Raw genomic sequence first — 10,811 nt, 5'->3', positions numbered from 1 at the left:
ATCAACTTAACCTTCTCTTCGGATTCTTTGATCAAATCCGGTCCAAACAACTGACGGTCTCCAACTTCATCCCACATTAACGGTGTTCTGCACCTCCTTCCATACAAGGCTTTGAAAGGGGCCATCTTCAGACTAGCTTGATAACTATTGTTGTATGATAATTCCGCGTACGACAGATTATCATCCCAGCTGGATCCATAATCTAGCGCGCAAGCTCTCAACATGTCCTCCAGAATCTGATTGACTCTCTCAGCCTGTCCATCTGTCTGTGGATGAAAGGCTGTACTGAACTCTAGCCTAGTACCAAAAGTCTGGTGCAGTTGATTCCAAAACTTCGAGGTAAACCGTGTTCCTCTATCTGATACGATGGTCCTCGGAACTCCATGCAGACATACGATCCTGGTCATATATATCTTGGCCAACTTCACACTCATATAGGTGGTCTTCACTTGAATAAAGTGAGCCACTTTGGTCAAACGATCCACTACTACCTAGATAGAATCATATCCCGATCGTGTCCTGGGTAATTCGGTGATAAAATCCATGCCAAGCTTGTCCCACTTCCATTCGGGTATCGGCATAGGCTGCAGTAATCCTGCTGGCTTCTGATGTTCTGCCTTCACTCTCTGACATACATCACATACTGCTACTTACTCTGCAATATCTTCTTCATACCAGTCCACCAGAAACGCTCCTTCAAATCCAAATACATTTTGGTGTTTCTTGGGTGAATCGAGTATGGTGAGTCATGAGCTTCCTGTAGTATTAACTTCTTGATTTATGCATTATTGGGTACATATACACGGTCCTCAAACCACAAAGTGGCACGCTCATCCTCATGAAAACCTTTGGCTTTTCCTTTGCTCATCTTCTCCTTTATCTCAGCAATCTCCTTATCATCTTTCTGAGCTTCTCGAATATTTCCCAAAAGCGTTGACTGAACCTCCATTGCTGTGACAAAACGTCGTGGAACTATCTCCAAACGAAGCTCCCTTAGGTCTTCAGCTAACTCCTTTGGTAATCCTCCTCTTATGAGGGTATTGGCATAACTCTTCCGGTTCAAAGCATCTGCTACGACATTGGCCTTGCCTAGATGATAGTGTAGCTTCATATCATAATCCTTTATAAGCTCCAACCATCTCCTTTGTCTGAGATTCAACTCCTTCTGCGTGAAAATGTACTTCAAACTCTTGTGATCCGTGTACACATCACAGCGGTTTCCAATAAGGAAATGTCTCTAGGTCTTGAGTGCATGAACTACAGCTGCTAACTCCAAATCATGTGTGGTATAATTCAATTCATGCAGTCGAAGCTATCGTGAGGCATATGAAACAACTCTTCCATCTTGCATAAGTACACCTCCAAGTCCTAAGCGAGAAGCATCGCAATACACTTGGAAATCCTTCCGTATATCTAGCAAAATCAGCACTGGGGCTGTAACCAAACATTTCTTCAACTCCTGAAAACTTGCCTCACATTCATCTGTCCATTTGAACTTAGTGTCTTTCTTCAACAACTCCGTCATAGGTTTCGCAATCTTGGAGAAATTCTCAATGAATCTCCGGTAGTATCATGTGAGTCCAAGAAAATTGCGGATCTTCCCTACTGAGGTGGGTGCTAGCCAATCAGTGACTGACTAAACCTTGGTAGGGTCTACTGCTATACCCTCTCCTGATATAACATGTCCAAGAAATCCAACTTATTTCAGCGAAAACTCACATTTACTGAACTTGGCATATAACTTATGTTCCCTGAGCTTCTTGAGAACTAAACGCAAATGCTCCTTGTGTTCCTCTTCATTCTTCGAGTATACCAAAATATCATCAATGAACACCACTACAAACTTATCCAAGAACTCCATGAACACCTTATTCATCATACTCATGAAATAGGTAGGGGCATTTGTCAATCCAAATGACATGACCATGTACTCATATAGCCCGTACCTTGTGGTAAAGGCTGTCTTAGGTACATCCTGTTCTCGGATCTTCAGATGGTGGTATCCTGATCACAGCTCGATCTTGGAAAATACTTTAGCTCCTTTGCAGCTGATCAAACAAATCATTGATCATCGGTAATGTGTACTTGTTCTTGATCGTCACTTCATTCAACGCACGATAATCAACAACCATTCTTAAAGATCCATCCTTCTTCTCAACTAAGAGCACTGGGGCTTCCCACGGTGACAAACTTCGTCGAATGTAACCTTTCTCCAATAACTCCTTAATCTATTTCTTTATCTCCTCTAGATCATTTGCGGGCATCCGGTATGGTCTCTTTGATATTGGTCTGGTGCCTGGCAACAGCTCTATCAAAAACTCAATGTCTCAATCCGGCGGCATGCCTGGTGGTTCCTTTGGAAATACATCTGGATAATCCTTCACTACAGGCACTTCCTCCTGAACAACTCCTAAGAGGGAATTTACTTGGGTCCTCCTTGGTGCATGCCTGGATACATACTTAATCATTTTTCCCTCCGGGGTGGTGAGCATAATTGACTTACTGGCGCAATCGATTTTCCCCCATACATCGATAGCCAATCCATGCCTAGTATCACATCCAATCCTTGTGACTCCAGAATTATTAGGTCTGAGGGGAAAACATGCCTTCCTATGGTTAATGGCATCTGAAAACATCCTTGGCTTGCCATATACTCCACTCCTGGCGAGCTTACTAACATAGGTGTCCTAAGAACTTTGGTGGGCAACTTATACTTATCCACAAATCCCCTTGAAATGTATGAATGCGATGCACCAGTATCAAAAAGAATGATTGTAGTAAATGACTTAACCAAAAACTTACCTATAACTACATCTGGCTGTTCTTCAACTATCGGATTTCGGGTTTCGGCAAAACACTTGAGGTTCGAACATTGGGGTGCGCACGAATATCTCTCCCCCTCTCTAGGTCGCACACATCGTGATCTTACGGCCTAGCTCGATGAACCCAAAGAATAAGAGGCACAGGAGTTTATACTAGTTCGGGCCACCGATGTGGTGTAATACCCTACTCCAGTGTGGTATGGTGGATTGCCTCTTGGGCCGAGGATGAACAGTTACAAGGAAAGAACATCCTCCTGAGGAGAGGTGTTCTTGTACTTGGTGAGTGTGGTTGAGGATTCTCTCTAGATGAGCTCCCCCTTCTATGGTGGTGGCTAGTCCTATATGTAGAGGCCCGGGTCCTCTTCCCAAATATTAGGTGGGAAGGGATCCCACAATAGACAATTTGAAGGGGGGCAACTAGTACAAGCTATCCTGACAAAAGTAGTCTTCGCCTGCCAACGGCTCTGTTGGTGACGCCGTCTTGGGCTCCACGGTGACCCTCATCCTGCTGTCCTGCTGGTCTTGGTCTTGTTGCACCGATATGGAAACCTTTACCTGATTCCTCGGGACTCCTCGCTTGCGCTTGCCTCTTTAGCACCAAAGAGGAAATGAGGACACTACACGCGCAGGCGCCCTCCTGGCTCTAGTCGTCATGGCTTGCGTCACGCAAACCTCGCGAGGTGTCCCTTGCCTTGATCTCTCTACCCCTCACGAGCCAGCCTAGTAAGGCCACCCCTGAGGAGCGGTTGCATCGTCCGCCTCGCGAGGCTTGGCCCCTCGCGAGGGTCTTGAGTGTTTACTGGTGAAGATGGGCCGTAAAGGGCCGCTGATGGAGCCACGTTGTGGGCCACAGGCAGGCAAGTCTGGGGACCCCCGTTCCCAGAACGCCAACAGTAGCCCCGGGGCCCAAGGCGCGCTCGGACTTGGCTTTGAGGCGAAGCCAAAGAGCAAGTGCGCAGTATCACTAGCCCCAACGGCCTGCGGCCCCGCTTGACGCGTGGCGATTGATTGGACATGGGCGTCTCCGCTTCCCATGCCGCCTCGGCAATTGCCCAACTTGACGAGTTCTTGCTGCATGCAGAAAAAGATCATTATTACCTTAGATCGTGGAGGCTAGTGGTTGGCCTCTCCTTGGCTATAAAAGGTAAGGGGGCGGAGCCCTTGTCACCCATCTCTTCCTTTGCTTCTCCTGCTCCATCTTCTTCCTCGCTTCACTGCCAGCAGCGACACCCATGGCGCTTGCGAAGAGGCTCTCGGCTGCGGAGAAGGGGAAGGCTCGCCAGGAGGGGCCTTGCTCACCGCCGCTCAAGAGGGGCCGCGGCCGTCCCCGCAAGCACACCATGACCCCCGTCGCGGGTCCTCGCGATCACGGTGGCGCTTCTTCGCGTGGTGGTGCTCACCCGAGTCATGGGGGCCCTATCGATGAAGGGAGGCGTGCCATGGTCGCGCGGCCGCCCAGGCCGCACTTTCACTCCGCGGAAGTGCTGCCGGAATTCGTCGTGTGGTTAGAGAACCCGGCCGGCACTTGGCTTCAGCTCCCGCACTTGTTTGTCGGTGAGCTGCCAGCCACTAGTCCAGGCGGTCTTTGGCTGCAAGCGGATGGCTGCTGCAGCAAGGCTTCGTGGGTCGCGGTCGAGGTCTCCGTCACAGGCAATGCAGTCCTGGCCCCCTGATCGCAGACGTTTGCCCATGCGCGTGGCCTGGGCCGGCGGTGCTCCCTCCACTTCAAGTACGATGGCAACGCTACCCTCTATGTGAGGGTGTTCGGGGAAGATGGTCGTCGTGTCGGGTGTTGACCCGAGGACAACGACGGTGGTGAGGTGCTCGGCCTCGGTGATGGCCGTGACGAGAGTGAAGGCGGGCTCGCCCTCGGCGCCAGCCAAGGCTTGTCCAGCTATGGTGACTCTTCTTCCGGCGACAGCTCCAGCAGCGGCGGCTACGACCAGCCGCCACGCTGCCGCGCCCGCTTTGAAGGTGGCAACGGGTCGTCTCGTCGCCGCGCTTCAGTGAAGCGCGAGGAGGGGTCTGGCTGAGCTCAGGAGAGCGCCACGGGCCCGTCCTCACAACTTTCCATGGGAGCACGTTCCGCTTTTGTTTCGTTCTTCCTTTCCTTCCTGCATTAAGAGAGAGACAAGTATGGGGCCCCACTGGGGCGTGCAACAATTATGATTTCTAAGTGGCTGTGCTATGTTTATCATTCTTGTGTCGTGTTGCAGCATCACGTTTATGTATGCACGCAGGAATAACTTAGCTTGATGCGCCTGAAGTAGTTTCCGCCTCGCGAGACGTGTGTTCCCCAATGCCTGGCGAGGCCTCCTGTGCTCGGAAGGCGTCTGAGAACTACAAAAATTCGCTAGGAAATTCTTATCCTTCTGAATCCTGGTCACAGGCACTGTCGGTCATGACCCAGTGCTTCGTATCACGGTACCCAAGGGGCACGGATTGAGAGGGGTGTGCCAGCTTGCGAACTCGAGTGAGGGTGCCTTGCGAAAAACAGGAAAACAAAAACGCTCATGAGGGCGCCTGTCCAGCCCCCTCGCGAGGCATGCGAGGGAGAGTACGGGTCAAAAAACGAGGAACCGAGAGCAGAAAAGGAGGCAAAAGGCAATGAAACCAGGCCAGCAAGGAACACCAGAAAGAAAATTCTCACTAAAAAGGGGCAAGCCAACTGCGGAAAGCAAATGAAAAGCCGCGTCCGGCACCTAGTCTAGTCTTCTTGTCTTCTCACCAGCACGGAGCTAAGTGCTGCCACTAAGACGTGGGAGGGAGCCCCCGAGGCCCGAGGGCGACACTCCTGAGACTGCAGGGCATGTACAGCCCCACTCATTGTTACGTGAGAGTGTCACGAGCGGAGATCTTCATTGGCACTGGGCCTTGCTTCACAGGCGCCTGGCCTTGCTTCATGGGTAGAATTTCTGGAGGTGCTGGATGTTCCAGGCGTTCTAGATGGGGATCCCGTCCTGCGTTTCCAGGCGCGCGGCGCCAGGCCTGGAGACGTGGGCGACCCGAATAGGGCCCTCCCACATGGGTGAGAGCTTGTGTAGCCCTTCCCTGGAGAGAACCCGCCTCAGGACAAGATCACCCACCTCGAGTGTCCTGGAGCGGACGCAGCGACAGTGGTACCACTGCAGCGCCTGGTGGTACCTCGCAGCTCGGAGCGAGGCTTCACGGCGGCGTTCCTCCCCCAGCATGAGGTCAATCCCCCGCATGGTGTCCTGTTGTGTTTCATCGAACGCCAGGACCCACGCGGAGCGATGCCTAACCTCGTGTGGGAAAACCGCTTCTGCTCTGTAGATGAGGAAGAACAGGGTCTCGCATGTCGGCCTGGTGGCAGTGGTGCGGATGGACCACAGCATGGACTAGAGCTTGCCGTGCTAGTCACTGCCGCAGGCCTCGAGCTTCTTCTTGAAGCTCCTAGACTTGAGGCCCCTCAGGACTTCTGCGTTGGCGCGTTTGGCTTGGCCGTTGCTCCTGGGGTGCGCCACAGAGGCGTAGCAGATCTGCGTTCCCAGGTTAGCACAATATGTTTTGAAGAGATTGCTAGTGAACTGTGAGCCATTGTCGGTGATGATGCGATTAAGGACCCCAAATCGGTTTACGAGGCCCTTGATAAACTTCACTGCTGACCCAGCTGGGATGGTGCGGACGGCTTCCACTTTCGCCCACTTGGTGAATTTGTCGATGGCGACGTAGAGGTAGCAGTAACCTCCAGGCGCTCGAGGGAATGGGCCCAGGATATCCAGCCCCTAGACCGCGAACGGCCATGAGAGCGGGATAGTCTGAAGGCCCTGAGCCGGCTGGTGGATCTGCTTGGCATGGAATTGGCAGGCCTCGCGGGATTTCACTAGCTCGGTCGCGTCATTGAGTGTCGTGGGCCAGTAGAACCCGCTGCGGAAAGCCTTGCCGACTAGGGTGCGCGAGACGAGTGGTGCCCGCAGCCTCCGCCATGTATGTCGGCCAGCAACTCATTCCCCTGTTCCCTGGAAATGCATCATAGAGAAATATCATTTGGTCGCTTCCTGTGTATAGCTCACCATCCTGAATGTAGTACGCCGTAGCCTGGCGGGCCACACGTTTCGCGTCTTCCTCCTTCTCCGGCAACGTGCCTTGCGTCAGGTATGCCCTGAACTCCTTGATCCAGCACCCCTCCTGAGGCTCGAGCGCTAAGAGGAGGCGCGCTCCTGAGGTTGGGCCGCAGGCGGGGGCTCCCGAGGCTGGTGGCTGGGGGAGCTCCTCCTAAGGTGGCGCCGGCTCCGCAGGCGGAGGTGCTGCCGAAGGCTTGAAGAGTCGTTCCTCGAAGACGTCAGGCTCTTGGGGTAGCCTCTTGGATGCTCTTTTGGTGATGTCGTTGGCCTCCTTGTTGGTGCCACGGGGCACATGCTGTAGCTCCAGGCCCAGGAACTGCTTCTCCATTTTGCGTACCTCCACGAGGTATGCCTCTATGTGCTCATCGTTTGGCTCGTACACCTTGTTGGAGAAGTTGACGAGGAGCTGCGAGTCTCCCTTGATGGTGAGCCGTTTTACCGCCAGGGCCACCGTGGCCTTGAGGCCGGCGATGAAACCCTCGTACTCTGCGATGTTGTTGGAGACCTTCTCAACCCGTTGGAAGCAGAGCTGCATGGTGTAGTAAAGTTTGTCCTGAGTGGGCGAGATGAGCACGGCTCCAGCCCCCGTGCCCTGGCATGAGAACGCGCCATCGAAGTACATGACCTAGCCATCTGGCGCTTCACTCCCTGGCGAGAGGGATCGGTTCTCTCCTGCTTCAAGCTCTGGGGTGTCGGTCCATTCTGCCACAAAGTCGGCGAGTAAAGCCCCCTTGATGAACCTGCTTGTGCTGAACTCCAGGTCAAACACTTGCAGCTCGATGTTCCATTCGGTGACTGTTCCTGCAGCATTGGGGCTCCTGAGCACTCTCTCCAATGGGTAAGCTGAGACGACCTTGATGGGGTGACCCTGGAAGTAGTGGTGCAGCTTACGCGAGGCCACCAGGAGCGCGAGCAAGAGCTTCTGAGGCATGGTGTTTGAGAAACGGATGACCGAGATACAGTCTTTCAAAAGCATTTACTCTTTACTCTGGGTAGACAGTTACACCTACTTTCCCCTACATCTGCTAGCCTACCACTGAAATAGGTCACGCAACATACTCAACTATGCCAGAGCCCATAATGGCTTGTGGCTGCACACGGAAGTTTCTATCATGAATAATCTTATGATCCCTTTGAGCCTGGGTGGCGAACCATAGGATGATCACACGGGTACTCCGGGATATCCTAGGACAACACTGGATTCTCTAGGTGCCCGCAACCAATCCACCCAGATGTGTATTTAAGTAGCCACCTTAAGTTAACCGTTAATTAACAACTCTCACATCTGTCATGGATACACTCAACCAATCCACGTCTACGAGCATAGCATAGCAGTATAAGCATAACGTAGAAGTAACTCCCAGGATTTGATAATAAAAGGCAATAGGTTCTACCTCATCATCTACTTCCCAATACCCACATGTTAAGATTTCCTACATCATGCAATGTTTGAGGATTGGGACTAATGCATAAGAACTGGGTGATAAAGGGGTATGATCAAAGTGTTACTTGCCTTGTTGACGATCTCCAAACCCTAGAGACTCGTAGTAGAACGCTTCACACTCCGGAAATTCTATCACAAACAGACAATAGCATACATAAGCAATCAAGCATAGATGCAAGGGTAAACACACATAAAAAGATCCAAACTGAAAGTTCAACTGAAGAGCTTTGATTTGCAAAAGGAATCAATCAAATCGGAGCTACGGAAATGAAACTACGACCGAAAGAACTTCAAACTCAAACCTGCTTGAAACCAAATTTTAAATTTTCAAAACCATGTTCAAGTCGATTAAATAGAAAGAGGGCTTCGAGGCGAAGATTTTGGCATTGGTTTCACTGGATTTGGACGAACGGTTGAAAAGTTGCGAGGGTTTGAAGATCAGGGGCTAATCTACGAAAAAATAATCACAGATAGGTCCCTGGCAAAAATAAAATAAAAAGAAAAGACTAACGTACGTTCGGGCGAACGTCCGCTATGGTTTTTTTATACCGGTCAACGGTGGCGGCGGCGTGGCTCCGGCACGGCAATGGCGAGGTGGGGCGGTGGCGCGGCTCTGGCGCGAGGCGGTGGCAGCAGCTTCTAGCGGCGGCGGCGGCGCTCGGTGGGAGGAGGCGGCGGGGCTCGGCCCTATTTAAAGGCCGGGGGCGAGGCGGCTTGGGGAGGGGGTCGCTGTCACACCCTAGCTAGTTCATGCATTAGAGTGATTGCATCATGTTTAAATTTCCCAGAAAGATGAAATGGGGATGATAGAACCCCCAGCACCCCCCCCCCCTGGAACAACTAGGGTTTACTAAAAAAACATTTTCAATGAACCTGAAATGCCCTTCTAAAAAGTCCACCCTTTTTGTTTTGGGTTAAAACCTTCGACAAAAATGGTGAACATTTTTCTAGGACATCTTAAGGTCATTGGATTAACTCATATAGTATTTGCATTTGGGAATTTAAATGCTATAAAATATTTTAAATGCTCAAATAATTCTGGAAATAAGTGTGGGCTGTTGGAAATGATCTAAACAGGGCCTATGATTATTTTCAGGATTTTTGTAAGTGCCTAACTATTTTTAATAAAGCCACAAACTTACAGAAAAATAGAAAAACAAAAACAAAGCAAAGCAGAGGCTTACCTGGCAGCCCACCTAGCTGGCCCAGCTGGTGGCCTAACCCACCAGGGCCCATGTCGGTCATCCTCCACCTCTGCAAGTAGGCAAAGGAGGGAGACAGCGCACGCACGCGCCGTGGCGACACGCCACCTCCCTGCCTGCCTGCGTCCCTCGCCACCGCGACGCCTGAACCTCCTCCCCGGCCTCCCCTCGACCCCCTGGACACCGCACTTCTTCCTCCCCGTCCCTCTCTCGCTGTTCCCCACCACAACCGAGTGTGCTCGCCGCTGCCGACCGCCGCAACCGTAGCCACCGCCTCTCCCTCGACCCCTCGCCGTGCCTGCGAGCTCCGTCTCGACGTCCCCGATCCCCTCGACGAGCCATGAGGCCCCGGACGCGCTACAACGCCGCCATCGCTGTCGTTCCCCTCGTCGGCCACCGAAGATCGTCGCCAACGATTCGCCGCCTCCCGAGCTTCCCCGAGCCCGCTTCGACGCCTGCTGCAACTGCTGCTCCTCCTCCCCCTCTCCGTTTCCTCGTTTGCACGTCGTAGCTGCCGCTTCGCCAATGACCGAAACCCACCGCCGCCCGGCTTTGTCGCCGCTGTGACCCGAGCTCGAACCACCCACGGCCTTGCAACGCATCGCACTCCTGGTGTCTCCAGGAGGCCGCCTAGCACCTCTACGCGCTCGCCTGCTTGCTCTAGCGCCACACTCGCACGAAGCCGAACTCCGTGCGCCGCATTCGTGCTCGCCGCGTCGACTCAGACCACCCCAGCTCCTCCCGCTTGGCCTACCAGATGCGCACGAGCCCCAGCTACGTGTAGGACCAAACCGCAGTCGATTTGGTCGACCGTGGGCAAAACCCGACGCTCTCCGCCGCGTCTGTCGTCGCCGGCGTCGAGCCGTGGACCAAGTCCGGTGGGTTTGAACCCGCTGACCAGGGGTTTGACCTCCCCTGGCTGACTGACGTGTGGGCCAGGCCCCTGTTTAATTAGTGCTAGGTTTAGTTAGTGCTAATTAACTTAGTTAAGTAGATTAGACACTGACATGCGGGCCCATGCTCTAATTAAACTTAGGTTAGTTAGTTAGTCACTAACAAGTGGGCCCCACTGGTCAGGTTTGACCTGGACGGCTCCTGTTGACCTGCTGACGTCAGCATGACCTAATGATGACGGGGTAATACATTTTCTGGATTTATTCTTATATAGGAAATTCCAAAAAATAGCCAAAACTTCTAAAAATCATAGAAAATCAACCATAGCTCCAAATCAAAAAAAATTATATATGAAAAATGATCA

The 10,811-nt window shown here is 52.3% G+C and overlaps 1 protein-coding gene across 1 annotated transcript; it reads right to left on the bottom strand.

Moving 5' to 3' along the window:
* Positions 1-7,058: 7,058 nt before the first annotated feature.
* LOC147979668 (uncharacterized) lies at positions 7,059-7,529 on the bottom strand. The gene has a single exon (XM_087515300.1). It carries the CDS (start codon positions 7,527-7,529, stop codon positions 7,059-7,061), a length of 471 nt encoding a protein of 156 aa, XP_087371426.1.
* Positions 7,530-10,811: the final 3,282 nt, after the last annotated feature.

Source organism: Triticum urartu, chromosome 3A, assembly GCF_056163025.1.
Source record: "Triticum urartu cultivar PI428250 chromosome 3A, HENAU_Tu73, whole genome shotgun sequence".
In the NCBI taxonomy this organism is placed as follows: domain Eukaryota; kingdom Viridiplantae; phylum Streptophyta; class Magnoliopsida; order Poales; family Poaceae; genus Triticum; species Triticum urartu.
Note: the sequence above shows the minus strand (reverse complement) of the source record. Positions and strands in the feature narration are given on the sequence as shown.

Bases quoted from the DNA above. Each gene is read 5' to 3' on its own strand.
- LOC147979668 (XM_087515300.1), bottom strand. From the start codon at position 7,529: ATGTACTTCGATGGCGCGTTCTCATGCCAGGGCACGGGGGCTGGAGCC.